Source organism: Crocodylus siamensis, chromosome 1, assembly GCF_052110815.1.
Source record: "Crocodylus siamensis isolate JL-2025a chromosome 1, ASM5211081v1, whole genome shotgun sequence".
NCBI lineage: Eukaryota > Metazoa > Chordata > Crocodylia > Crocodylidae > Crocodylus > Crocodylus siamensis.
The window spans coordinates 406,361,907-406,376,392 of NC_143395.1; the positions used below are offsets into that span (position 1 = coordinate 406,361,907).

The 14,486-nt window shown below is 43.4% G+C and overlaps 1 protein-coding gene across 4 annotated transcripts in view; it reads left to right on the forward strand.

The window, feature by feature from the left end:
- Positions 1-14,486, forward strand: part of ME3 (malic enzyme 3) — a 179,430-nt gene that overhangs the window by 83,097 nt on the left and 81,847 nt on the right. For all 4 annotated transcript variants that reach the window (XM_090030613.1, XM_090030616.1, XM_090030615.1 and 1 more), the window contains exons 2-3: positions 3,519-3,652; positions 4,830-4,979. In XM_090030613.1, coding sequence (XP_089886739.1) covers positions 3,519-3,652; positions 4,830-4,979 — 284 coding nt within the window. The remainder of the gene's footprint in view (positions 1-3,518; positions 3,653-4,829; positions 4,980-14,486) is intronic.

Consider the following 14,486-nt stretch of genomic DNA (forward strand, 5'->3'; position numbering starts at 1 on the left):
CTGGCTCTTGAGCCCACTGATCTTGGCTATTTGAGGTGGAATGGGTAGGGTCCTTCTTGATAAGTCTTTTCTTGGGAGAAGGCAGTTTTCTTTGTTTTATCCTGATGTAGTGCAGGAAAAATTGAAATCTCATAAATGTTTGCAGGATGGGAAAACCATTCCTTTTTCCAAGACCCTGCAAAATAAATATATTATGTCAGGAGTGGGCAACCAACAGCACATGTGCCTTAATGTGTGGCACATGGCAGACTAAGTAAGGGACAGGCAGCATGGTGGCGGATAGGCCAGGGAGCTGAAAAGAGAGCAGCAGATTGGGCAGGGTGGGAGGAAACAGAAACAAAGGAGCAGATCAGGCAGGGAGTACAGGGCAGGGAACAGAAAGCAGAACAGCTGATCAGGCAGGGGAAGGGGCATGGAGTGACATACCTTATTTGTGGCACGTCTGCCAAAAAGGTCGTCTCCCGCTATATTATGGGAAACAGGTGAAAAATACATTCCTCCCTCCTCTGAGATCTTAGTCCCTCCATTGTTTTATAATGTGTTTCGTAGAAGTCCTATAGTTTGAACAATTGAAATAGAGGAGGATATGATCTGACTTTATATTCATTTGCCCTCAAGCAGAGCTTAGTATTTAAGGAAGGGCTGTTCCTCCACTAATCTGTAACAGAAACAGCATTGTCCAGTGAAGAAGGCACTTACTTGGGAGAAAGGAAACATAGCTTCAGCTTCTAGCCTCTGCTGCATGGCAGATGGCTGATCACCAGGGATCTGGATTTTCCATTTCCCATGGAAAAATGGAGACAAACGTGGATTTACCCTGTTACCCAAGAAAAATGTGGATTTTTCATTTTAATGGAAAAACTTGTGGAATTCGCAGTTTTTCAAAGATCTCTCTGCAGGCTAGAAGAGTTCCAGCCTGCAAGGGGCTGGGGGGAGCGGGAGGAGGGCGGTCAGACAAAAGCGCCATGTACACGTATATAAAGATCAGATAGTCGCCAGGCAGCCTGGAGAGCAGCTCCTGCAGGTAAGCTTGGGGGTGGGGATTGAGGCCCCCATAGGGAGGGAGGGAATGAGTTGGGCAGGGCTGGGGCTGGGGCTGGGGCTGGGGCTGCTGCCCAGCCAGGCAATGTGTGGGGCTTTGGACTCAGGGCTGCTATGCACAGCCGCAGGGCCCTAGCGGGGAGCAGGCGGCTCGTCCGGGGCGGAGGGCCTAGCTCCCTGTCTCCGTGCGCATTCCCGGGGGAGCAGAGGGGAACTGTGTTGCCCCAGCGAGGCATTCCCTGGCCATGAGGCAGCAGTGGGGGCAGCAGTGTAGGGTTGTGCCTGTTGCTGCCTCTGCGCAGGCAGGGGATGCCTTGCCAGGGCAGCACAGAGCCCACAGTGGCAAGGAGCTTCCCCATGCAGCCCTGCTTTGCCCTGCAGCACCAGGTCACACCCACTGGACAGTGGAGGCCCCAGGGGAGGGCAGCAGGGCAGGGAGCCCAAGCCTACAGCAGGCACCCTGCGGCCACACCACACACAGATCTGGGGGGCATGGGTCCCCCCGCCCCCCCAGGAGTTTGTGTGGCAGTGGGGAGCTGCCCTTCCCCCACCAAAGCCTGCAGTGAGCAGGCACCGGGGGGGGGAGGTGAGCACCATGCTGCTGCCTCCTGCAGGCAGCAACGGGGGCTTGGCATTACTGCAGGGGGCAGGGGACAGACTCACGTCCCTGGCCCCATAGCCCTTGGCCCCATTTGGCGGGGCTCGGGGGGGCAAGAGGCTTTGGCAGCAGGGCTGCGGGGCTATGGCTTAGGAGTGAGGGGCCTGGACCTGCGTTCTGCAAGGTAAGGGGGTAGTGGAGCTCTGATTTTCCATGATAAACCTAAAATTAAATACCAAAATGTATAGGAATTTAGAATTTATTTTATTATAGTGATTGAGTCGCTGGTAGACTTCCAAATTGTTTTAAAATTGTAAATATATCAAGAAAACATTGTGTTCAGCTGACACCTATATGTATATGATGGCCTTTCATTTTAATCTTGGATTTTGGGGGCGGTTATCAGAGAATTTCTGAATTTTTATCAGTAAATTTGTGATTTTTTATCAGGGAAAACCAGGATCCCTGCAGATCACATAACCTCTTTGTACCTCAGTTTTCCTGTTAGCTATACCCTCAGTAGCTATTTATTTCTGGGTAATCCTTTGTGATCTCTGGATGAAACCTGCTACATAATAGTTACAGAGCTATAACTGATATATAAGTGAGGCAGTGGTAGTTTTACAAGTCTTTGTTTCTTGCTTATTTAAAAGGAGATGATCCAGCAACACTCTAATTTCTTACTTTGTACTTCTAGCTGTTCATTAAGGTCTAAATCTATTGGTTTGTAATTGGTAAAACTGGTAAAAATTTTCCCAGGGGTTTAAACTCTTCAGGCATTTCTGAAAATGTTTTCCTATTTCCAGCTGTATAATCTGGCATCAAGATAGCATCAATTCTCAGCTGATCAAAGACTAAGATTTTCTCCCTGTGTTTTGGAACACATTCCCCATTACAATTCAAAAGGCAGAGTCCAAGGGTAACATATTGTTAAACATCTGGAACTCCAGCTCTGCTGTACAGATAAATACATTGAGATGTCCATAAGTAAAGGACAAGACTTGTCCTGTCAGAGTGGAGAGATGGTCTATGTATGCTATATTCAACTATGACCCGTGTCTCAATTACTTCAAAGGCAAGTGCCAAATCTATACCCCTGTGGGGAACTCACTTGAGGGAACTCCTTTATTATGGCTACTGTTCTCATTTGCGCATCTTCAGCTTTTGAGTTTCAAAGCATTGTTGGTTGTAGCCGTGTTGGTCTAAGGACACAGACAGGCAAGGTTCCTTGGGTAAATGTGATATAGTTTCCTAGTTTCATAGTTGTTAGGGGCTGGAAGGGACCTCACCTCACAGATCATCAGGTCCAGCCCCCCTGCACAAGGACAGGAAAGATCAGGTGACCCCAGCAAGGTAGGTGTCAAGACGTTTTTTGAAGATCGCCAGGGTGGATGACTGTACCACTTTTGTAGGGAGCCTTTTCCAAACCCTCGGCACTCAACTTATAAAGAAGTTTTCCCTATGTCTAGCCTGAAGTGATATTCAGTCAATTTGTGCCCATTATACCTTGTCCTGCTCTGATGAATAGATGCTCCCCCAGGCCCTGATATCTTTTATATTAGATCAACTGTGGAGCTGGAAAAAAAGTTCTTTGCAAGGTCTAATAAAAGGTATCACATCTACCCAAAAAACCTTGCCTGCCTTTTAGTTTCAAATGTGCTTAGCTTCATGCAGAATCTCCTTTCGCTGATACTTCCCTTTTAATTCTGAAGCTGCTTCAGTGTCATAAAAGATATTTTCGCAGGTCCTGCATACAGTATATTAGCAAAACCAGGTTTCTCTGGAATTTGCTCTGCAGAGGGGTCACTATTGCTGCTTTTGGACTGAGAGCAGACTGTATTTCCTGCTGTTTGAATGTGCCTTGGCCTTTCCTCCCTAGGGGATGGCCTTTACACTTGAAGAGAGGCTGCAGCTTGGGATTCATGGTCTGCTTCCTCCGTGCTTCTTGAGCCAAGATGTTCAAGTTCTCCGTGTCATGAAAACCTATGAGACCAAATCCAGTGATCTAGATAAGTATGTCCACAAGGATTTATTTGTTTGTTCTCTCTCTCTCTCTCTCTTTTTTTTTTTGACTGTGGAGATGTGAGAATCCTTCTGTTTTAAACTATACATGTGCAGAGCCAATCCTTCAGGATCACTCTTCCTCTAGCCATGTCCAAGAATATTAGCCAACCCTTTGCCGTCAGTGCCTCTCGTATCCTGTCCAGTCCATTCCACGTCTCCCAAGGCGCTGTTGTATTATTTGTAAGAGCCTTCAGTATAGACCAGGATCTTATTGTGCAAGGTGCCTGTGCAAATGCAGAACAGAAAGATGGTAATTGCCTCACTATAGCATTATGCACAACATGGTCGCATATGGAGTGGATGTGCTTCACCACATGTCCCCATCAGTGTATTGAGTGGAGTGCCTGATGGCAGAGCAAAAAGAACCTTCCGAATAACAGACATTTTTTTAAATCATATGGAGTAGCGAGAGAGTGTTTCCAACCCATCATCCCCTTCAGTATTGTTCATAAGAGTGCTGGCAGGGAGAAATGTTAAATATGTCTTTTCCCCGGTATTTGAGAGTGTTTTGCTTCTCCATTGCTGTCAACTGCGGCTGGTCTAAGGGCTAAAAAAATGTGCTCTGTTTTCCCAAATCACAATGATGTTTTCCCTTATAGTCTGAGGTGTCCCTTTTGTTGTACATAGCATGCAGCACACTGGTGTGCATCTATGAAACACAGTACTTTTATGCACAAGGTAATTGAAATGTGCACATTTCCGTAAAATATGAATAGCTCATAGATCAGCTGATATATTTAAATAAATTGTCTTTGGCCCTCACCCATGTCATCAACACTGTAGTTTTCTCCATTTTATTAGAGTTATTTCTGTTGTAATTGTATAAACCCCTGAAGATACTGCCTGATTCCCAAAGGTGGTAGGCACACGTAGCTACCATTAAAAACAATAGTATTGTGGATATTCAAGACCGCTAGAAAATTCTACATGAAACTTCCCATCCAAAATCTGTCTGGGTACTATGGCACTATGCACTGGGTCTGAGTGTCCTATGGCATCTGTGCATGGGAGAAGATATGAATCTAAATACCATTAGCTTCATGAATTGTGCAGTTTGGGTGGAATTAACAAAACTTGGGTATGTTGACCTATGCATCTCCTTTCTTTTTTTATTCTTCCTTTTAAGATACATCGTCCTTATGACATTACAAGACAGAAATGAGAAGCTTTTTTACCGAGTTCTGACATCAGACATCGAGAGATTCATGCCCATAGTTTACACTCCGACAGTTGGCCTGGCCTGTCAGCAGTATGGCCTGGCTTTCAGAAGACCACGGTGAGTAGACAGAATATTTTTTCACTGTCTTGAATTGGATTTGAATGTTGTTTTTATGCAGCATTAAGTTTTCTGTGGGTGGCCTAGAAAAAGTCAGATTTGATCCTGGATCAAAATATGGGCTATCAAGTAGCCGATTACATGGATTGCTGCTCTTTGTGACAGCAGATCCATGGACTTGTTTCTCTGTCTGCCGGTATCTCAAATACATGGCGAGTGTAGGTGAGTAGCTGAGTGGGCTCAGCTCCCTGTTCCCAACTCCTGACCAGCTGTACCGAAAAGGAGGTGAAGGACTCCTCCACTGATGCAGCGTGGGCAGCACAGCTCGCTTCCCTGTCTCCTGCCAGATGCACAGGGGCAGCAGGGAAGGACCTGCAGTGTGGCTTAGGGAAAATGTTTTTAAAATAAGCCTCTCCCTGGATCTCCCAGTGTCTTCTGGGGTCTTCCTAGTTGTGCATGCTCCGAAGTGGGAATTTCTGCAGTGTGCAGAGCATGTGCACAGAGCTCCTCACCAGTCAGAGTTCAAACTCGACATTCCTGACTTCTCCCCTCCCTCCTGCACCAATTCGTTGACCACAAGGTGTCCATCTATCAGTGGTCACCTGCATTTGAAGTCTCTACCTTGTAACGAGACTTGGACCAAACCAGGTTTGGTTTTCCATGTTATCTCAGGGAAAGCAGGACTGCCTTCCCCACTCTGTTCTCTTTGCCATTGTTGCTGTTGAAGAAGTTTTCTTCCTCTAACTCTTTTAAAACAACCACATTATTTTGCCACCACCATGGTAAGAACATCTGTTCTCATAGTCTGGCAGTTCTAATGGAAGGACTCTTGTTAAATTTGGGCAAGGACCTGTTTTAGATTTCCAGCCTCTGCTTTTGCAGGAAAGCAGCAAGTTGTCATGGCCTGAATGCAGCCGAGTTCCTGATTCACTGTTTCTCTGCAGAGGGACTGTGAGCTGCAGCTGACTTTCAGATTTTACTTTAATAGCAAGGTTTTGGTTTTTTGTTTGTTTTTTTTAACCAAAATAGCCTATCCCACAAAAAGACAAATCCAATTCTATCATTTTAAATAATGAGCTTCAACATTCATATTGTTCTTCTTTTTGTAAAGTTATATTTGAGAACAGTTGTGTTGCACTAAAGATTTATTCTTTTGGAGCCACTTCATGGAGCACAGGGATTGCACTAGCCAGAGATTTGGCACAGTATAGCACACCAGCACTTCTAAGGGAGAATTACGATTTAATTTATGGCTAAAAATTAAAATTCTGTGCCTTGCAGCGTCTTTGGCCTGACTTGTAAGGCCTGTCTGAATCAGTGTGTGAGAAGAATGAACTGCAGTTTCCATTCTTTTTCTCCTCAGCCCTTTAATCTATTTCTAATTGATATCAATAGGGTTTTAAAACTTAATGACAACCATTTAAAAGGTCACAATGGTTACATACCTTTCTGCCAGTCATTTCAGCGGGAACATAGCACCTAAAACTGGAAGGGACTTCCTGGCCCATTAAGTCCAGTCCCCAGCCATTACAGGCATCTGCATCCTTTCATAAACAGTCCATCTTCGCACTAGTTGGTGGGGGAAGAGGTGGGGGGAGAAGGCAGTTGCATCTACTCGTATGAGAAATATGGGATATCAAGTGGTCATGTAGGACATGTCTATGCTGCTGTGATGGGGTGCTCTATCTTGCTGATGAGGAAATTAACCTCCTCGTCTACCCAGTCTTACTCAGATGTATCAACCTTGGAAATCAGGTGATGAGGAAACCCTGACAGGCAACAACGACACCATACTCAAGACCAAGGTGTCTGGCATTGTCAAGAGCAGCACCTTGGCTGCTTGGCAGTGAGACTGAGTGCCCTGGTGTTGTGGTATGGACAATATTTGTAATCCATCAGGATTAAGCAATATTAAAAAGACATAATAGAGTGTTAGGTATTATTGAGAAGGTAATTGAAAGCAAAACAGACAGTGTCATTATACCTCTGTATAAATCCATAGTATGCCCCCACCTTGACATAAAGTACCTATACACAAGCAATGAGGCTATACACGTAATGAGGTAATTACTGTGCTCCAGCAGGCTCCAACATCACGTGTATCAGAATCACTGCATTGTAAAACGGCACTGGTAACACTTTAACTAAAGCTCATTCAACAAGCTTTAGCTAAAGCTCCCCCACCGCCATTTTTCAGTGTGGGGACACTGATACACATGACACCTTTGGAGCCATTCTAATTAAAAGCCCCTCTCCTCCCCACTCATGGAGCATGTGTATAAATGCCCAGTTTCAGTTCCCTCTTCTCCAAAATCATGTAGTTTCCAAGAAAAGGAGCACAGAAGGGACACATGGTCAGGGGCATAGAAAAGCTTCTGTACAGTGAACATTGAAGAGATAAGGACTTTTCAGTTTAGAGAAAAGACAAATGTGGGATGATATGATAGAGGTCTAAAAAATAAGGAATAGCATGGAGAAAGAAAATAAGGATTACTATTTACCATCTCACAATACCAGGACTAGGGGAAACTCAAGGAAACTATTAGGAACCAAATTTAAACAAACCAATTCTTTTCACCCAGTACTGAGCTTCTGGAACCCGTTGGCGTAAGATGTTCATTTCAAAAGAGGTTTGAAAGATTCAAAAGAGAAATGGACAGAATCATGCATGGTACATCCATCAATGGATATTGAACATGATATGGCCAAAGCCTCCTCCGAAATTAGGATTTCCTGGGTCTCTGAATTCTGGAAGCTCTACAGGAAGAGAGAAAGGAGATGGGATCAATTTGGATTGCCCCTGCATAAATACTCTTCCTTTTAGCAAGTGCAACTGTGAGATTATAGGATAGTGAGCTAGATGGACCTGTGATCTGACCCAGCAGGGTACTGCTTATGTTGTTAATAAACCCCTTGACTTTGAGGCAGGATCAAACATACCTAGACCATCCCTAACAAATATGAACATTTTACATGTGCTCTGGGGCTGGAGGGGAGGGAGGGAATGCTTTAATTGGAGTGGCTCTTGGAGCCGCTCTAATTAGAGCACCCACAGCATCTTGTGTATCAGTGTTCCTGTTCTTTACCATGATGATGGGGGCACTTTAACTAAAGCTTAATCAACGAGCTTTAGTTAAGGTGCAGGGGTGCTGATATGCGAGGCATAGAGCCTGTCTGATCGGAGCATGCCAATTAGCATGCTCCAGCAGACTCGATTAATCAAGTGACATTGTAATTACAGTGTGTTGGAGCAGCCTCCCCAAACATGTACAGGCACCCTATATGTCTAACCTGTTTTTTAAAATTTTCAGTGAAGGGGATCTTACAACTTCTGTTGGTAGCCTAGACAAATGCTTAATTATCTTTGATATTGCTAGAAAGTTTTTCCAGTTTCTAACCTAAGTCTTCCTTGCTGCAAATGAAGTGGATTATTTGTTAGTTTTATACCACCCTCAGTCAACAATAGCACAATTGATCACATTCCTCTCCCTATCAGCCTTTTTACTTATTTGAAGACTGTTGTCATGGCCTCCCTCAGTCTTCTCTCTTTTTTTAGACTAAGCAAACAAAGTTTTTCCAACCTCTCCTCACAGGTCATGTTTTCCCAATCACTTCTCATTCTTATTGCTTGCCTCTGGACACACTCCAGTTTGTCTATATTTTTCTTAAGAGGCAATGTCCTAAACTGGGTGGAAGGCCCTATTTGCAGTATCACCAACATTGAGCAGAAAGTTGTCTTTTGAGTTTTACATATGTCACTTCTGTTAATACAGCCCAGAATGAAATTAGGTTTTTTTGCAACACCAATATGTTGAGTCTGTTCCTGGTTCTTATGACTTCCAGATCCTTTTTGTCAGTACTGCTTCTTAGCTTTTCCCATTTCTGTGTGCGCTGGATTTCTCCTGTTTCTGTACAGCTCTTTGCACTTGTCTTTACTGACCTTCATCTTGTTAGGTGTTTTTAATTAGCATGATCTATAGCTGCCTACATCAAACTTTTGTTTTCACCCTTTTGTTTAAAGATAAGTACAGTACTCTGTGCTTTTCCAGTTCCCATGCCCCCGCCATCATGCTTTCTCACAAATAGTTGCCGATGAGAAGATGCTGCTTTAGTTAGCTCCTCCAGTATTCTGAAGTGAATTTCCTGGGGTGCCACTGATTTGAATACATCTAACTTATTCCTTAATCCATTTTTCCCTAACCTGGCTTGTTCTCCTGTCACATTGTAAAATTAATGATGATAGGTCCCCAGTCACATTTTAAAACTTTTTTTCTAAAAGTTAAAGCAGGATGATATTGAACACTTCCTCCTTCTCTATGCCGCCTGTAGGATTTACCTTCCTAATGTATTTCTAGAAAGCAGTCATAACAGCCTGGACTTTTTTTTTGCTAGATTTAACAAAGCAAGGTGTTTTATGGTCGCCATTTTCCCTGCTTCAGCATGCATCTTTCGTGAACACAGGGAATCAGAAATGTGTGCAGTATTCCACATGAGGATCTTGTCAGTGCCTTGCACAATGACCGTTAATATTTCTCCTTCAAATGATTGTTCATTCCACTGTAGGTGTGCATGCACTTCATGCATATTCCAGATGAGGTCTAATCAATGCCTTCTGAAATGATGTTAATGCCTCCCTTTCTCTGCTGGAAATACCCCACCTGAAGTATCCTGAAATTGCATTTACTGTTTCCATAGACTCATCACATCCATAACTCAGTCAACCTAAAGAATACCAGGTCTTTCTACTCTGTTTCTAATTTATAAGCCCCTAACTTGGAGTAGGGGTTCTTGCTCTTAGTACCTAAGTGCATAACCTGGTAATTCATTCCACTACGTTTCATTCCATTTTAATTACTCTAGTCCTCAAAAGCATCATATTCTTCCTGTGTGATATTCAGATCCTTCTCTGTATTGACAGTGCCTGCCAACCCAATGTCATTCGCACACATTAGTATACATACCCCTGCTTGTTTGAAACATTCAAGTGCCATTGTCATTATGGACATTAAATAGTGGTGAAACCAGACTGCTTCCCAGCCTTTTCCACTACCGTCTGGATATCACAAAGTTGATGTATATTTTGAGACAGTGCCATGAATCACAATAGTGGTTGCTCTAAGCTACACAAAATGCCCTTTTCAGTGGAATACCATTTATTGAATCCTATCAGTATAGGAGATGTAATATCTTGTTTCAGAAATCTTTTACTGAGGGCCAAGATGGAGTTGCCTTGGTACACAACATGTCAGAGGGTGTGGAAGCAGTATTACAAAATACAATCCAAGTTTCACAAGTCGTAAAACTTTGAATAAAGGGCCTGCTGATGCCTGAAACCTCACCAGTTTGGTAGGTCTCTGTTAACACAATAGTACCCTGATGTTATAGCAGAAGGTTTGGTCAGGCATGGGATTATCTCTCTGACAGAAAGTGATTTTCAGAAGGTTCAGATTTATTCACACTACATTCAACTCGTGAGGGAAATGACTTAGTAGGATCTTAGGAAAGGTTTGGCCTTCCCGCATTTCCTAGATACTGTTCTCACAGTTATGGGACTGCCTGCATCTCTGTCCCTCTTCCCTGGTCTCTCAGTATGCACGCTTAGGTGTTAGACCTCACTCCTTTACTCATCCAGTTAAGGGATATGGCTATTCCCTCTACTTGTACACATGGAACTAGGTGTCCTCGGCTAATCTGGCTGGGTTTGGGCACCTGCAGTTCAGGACCCTGTGACTAGACAGCCTTCTTAAATAAAGATATTCAACAGTTAAAAACAAAGGTTTTAGAGCAAAAAGATTTTAAAACAATAAACTGTGTGCATACTTGCTTGTTAAACAGAGGTTTGTTGTTTCCTCATGGCCACCTAGGCAGGCCTAAGTACCTCTGACAACTCCCAGCAGGGTCCTGTCTCAGTCTGATTCCCCCATACAACTACTGCTTGTTTCTTTAGAAAGCATCTCTCTGAATCTCCCAGGAATTCATTTGTTCTTCTATGTTTAGTGGACCTTTGCCTGGTAGTCAAAACCCAGCTTTTTAGGTTGCTTGGCTAGGAAATAAAAACAGAAAGTGGCTTAACTCATTTTTTAGGCAGCCCCCGAATCAGCCACATTCATGTAAACATCCAAAAACCAGGCCAGCTAACAGTATTTATAAATTACTACCATGCAGCTGTGCGCGTGCACACACACACATACACATACATACACACACGTGTGTGTATGTATGTATAGGTATCTGTATGTATATATGTGTGTGTGTATGTGTGTATATATAGATATAGATATATATCACAAGTATGGTAACAAATATGTCAGAAATCTACCTACAAAACCAAACCAAACCACATTTATGTCTGTGTTACAAAACTGTCCTGCAGCCTTTGTCTTTTCAGGGTTACAACCCTGAATGGCTGGGTCCCATTTACGTAAGCAAGACCAAAGCATTTTTTGAGTAGGGTCTCAACATAACTTTGTATCATATCTGGGTTCAATTCCAGATGTCTTTGGAGCAAATACGTAGTAATGAAGGAGCATCTGTCATTTGTATGTTCTTATTGGTTTCTTACAGGTTCAGACCCTGTGGTTTTTGAAACTTTTCCTGGTGATCTGCCGAATGCAGGATTATGAGACGTGAGGGATGGAATCAGAGGGAAGTTAAGGAAGGTGACCCTTGGAAGTGTTACTCTTGGGGAGGTGGAAATTTACTCTTGTAGATTAAAATTAGCAAAACAAATATCAGCAGGTAAACTAGGTAACTGCTTCCATTAGCCCTAGCTGCTCAGAGCACATCAGCCTTAGAAAATGATTGAGAGGGTTTGGCCACATTAGGCAAAAGATTTTCAAAGATTCCCTTGGAAATGAAAAGGAAGGAAACCAGCACATGCTTGGCAGTATTATTCTTGTACTAATTTAAGTCTTGCTGCTTCAACTCCTAGACTAACCCTAATGTTGTCCATTGTTACTGTACAGGGGGTCATTCAACTGGAGCCATTTAGGCTGGTCAGCGAAGGCTAGACTAGACATCTCAAGGTATCAGTCTACTGTAGCCTGCATCAGCAACCCCCTTAATGGTTTCACTGTACTGAACTGCTTCACTGATTCCTGCTATAATGGTTATTAATTCAATTTTGACCTAGCACCATATTTTAAAGTTGGCATAATAGATAAGAATAGAGCCATCCAAAGAAGGACCAAGTAGGTCCTAATTTAACTTGTAGAAAATCTAGTTGACCAAGAGATTAGATGTAAGGAACACAGGATTGAGACAGAATTAAATAAAGAAACATTTAATTTTCTTAATAAACACACTGTGTCTAAGAAGCAGGAAACTGCGGCTTCCTCCAATGCAGTTGAACTGAATACAGTACTAGGTACTAGCAATACCAGACATCTAATCCTGGTTATACTACTGATCCCTTTTATGGCTTTAGGCAAATTGCTTGGCCTCTCTTTTTCCAGCCCCCCACTATACAGCAGAGGGGGTGATGCACCAGAGTGCTGGTCTCAGTTTCCTGGCACTAATTACAGGACATCTGGATTAGCATTAGCAGATGCTGTGCTTCTGACACATAGCAGTGTGCAATGACTACTGTTCCTGGGATGATGCATAATCCTCAGAGCACACCTAAAATGTATACAGTTTGTGAGCATGCTAAGCACTGCAGGTTTTGTTGCTGATGATAACAATCCCTATTACATATGATTCGTATTTAAGTTCTGTTGAAGTCATACCACTAAAACATGGCATTTCAGTTTGAAATAGACCTTCTGATCAATAGACTTCTGTATATAAAACAGAAGCTTTATCTTCCTCTGAGACATTGAGAACAGTGTTGGAACAGCCCTGTGGCTCTGCATCAGGGGAAACCCATCGGGGTAGCCAGAGTCTGGAGCTCGCTCTAAGTTCCTGAAACAATTCTTAGATACGGTTCTTCAAAACAAGAAGAAATATGTTGAAAGGAACTGGAACCTGAAACATGAAAGCTAATGAGGTTCATGTGTTGCTAAAATTAAAACAAACTAATAAGCCTTTTGGCTAATGGGGAGACGATACAACAGGGGCTGAAACAACCCATAGGACTGTCCTGCTGACAGTCTCTGTGGCCTCCCATGGATGTGTCTGTCACATGCCCTACACCACAGCACACAAAACAGGTACATCTTCGTTGTCTGGCTTGCTATTTGCAGAGCTGGAACCAAGCCAGATCAAATACCCATGGGGAAGTTTTGATCCAAGGACAAACACAGTGACAGGAACCTGTCACTCATTCTTCTCATTCCAATAATATTACCCCTATAGAGTAATGCAAGCCAAAAATGAATACCCATGGGGAAGAGGTGGGTTTTGAGCTGCCCCTGCTTCCCCTGAAATTAGTGCTTTACATCTAGCAATATCAGAGTTTACATTTGGTGATCAATTCCTCACACTGAGGCACACCTGGATGACTACCATTCGTGCTATCCCAGCCCTTTTTTAGAAGTAGCCATGCTCAGCATAACTCATAATGGACGCTGCTTAATGATCAAGGAAATAGCCTTCAGTTCCTCTCTCCTACTCTAATTTCAACCAATTCGCTCAACATCTTTTAGAGGTTTTCTGGCTAATCAAATCTTTTCCACATTCTGAAGATAAAATGTTCCCCACACATCACAGGGGAGCATAAGCAAGTTTCTTGTATGTGTTGTATCTATCGTAATTATTTTTTCATTAGAGAAATATTCTGTGTTCCTCTCCCCTTCCCATCTCTTTCTGCCTACGTTCTCTTGAGCAGAATGTGAACTCACTGACATGAGAAATGTTCATGAGAAACTTTACATTTTCATGGAGTGATATCCCACCCTGCTTAAAGCTGATGGCAGAAGCCTTCACTGATTTAAAAGGAAGCCAAGATTTTCACTTCATAACAGTTGGTGGGAAATTCCCCGACCTATCAAGCAATTCCTGATTATGCAGACTTGAAGAGGTCATAAAGTAAAAGCCAGAGTGTCTCTACTATTTCATTTGTGGCCCAGCTGCTCTAGCATGCCAGGAGCTGGAAGGAGTGGGGAAAGGGCAGTTTTCCCAAAGCGGGACAATTTGTCTCTCACCAAAGCGCACGTGCAGGGGTGTGCACTGCAGCACAAAGTAGTGGCAAAAATTTGTGCCACTACTACTTGTGCTGCTGTAAGTGCACACCCCTGCACATCTGGATGTGGCCCAAGAGGTAATTAAGTCCACCCCCCTGCTCAAGGATCATCCCTAACTAAACCATCCCAGTCAAATGCCTCAAGGAAGGAAAGGCCATAACTTCTCTCATAGGTTCATGGGTTGTAGGGCTGCAAGGGGCCTCTGAAGATCATCTCGGCAATGTGTTCCAATGCTCAACCACCCTCAGAGTGAAAAAGTCCTTTCTATCCAACCTATATTTTCCCCTGCTGCAATTTAAGGTCATTGTTCCTTTTCCTGACTCCTGTGGGTGCAAAGAGCCATCTGTCTCCATCCTCCAGACAGCCATCCTTCTGGTGTTTAAAG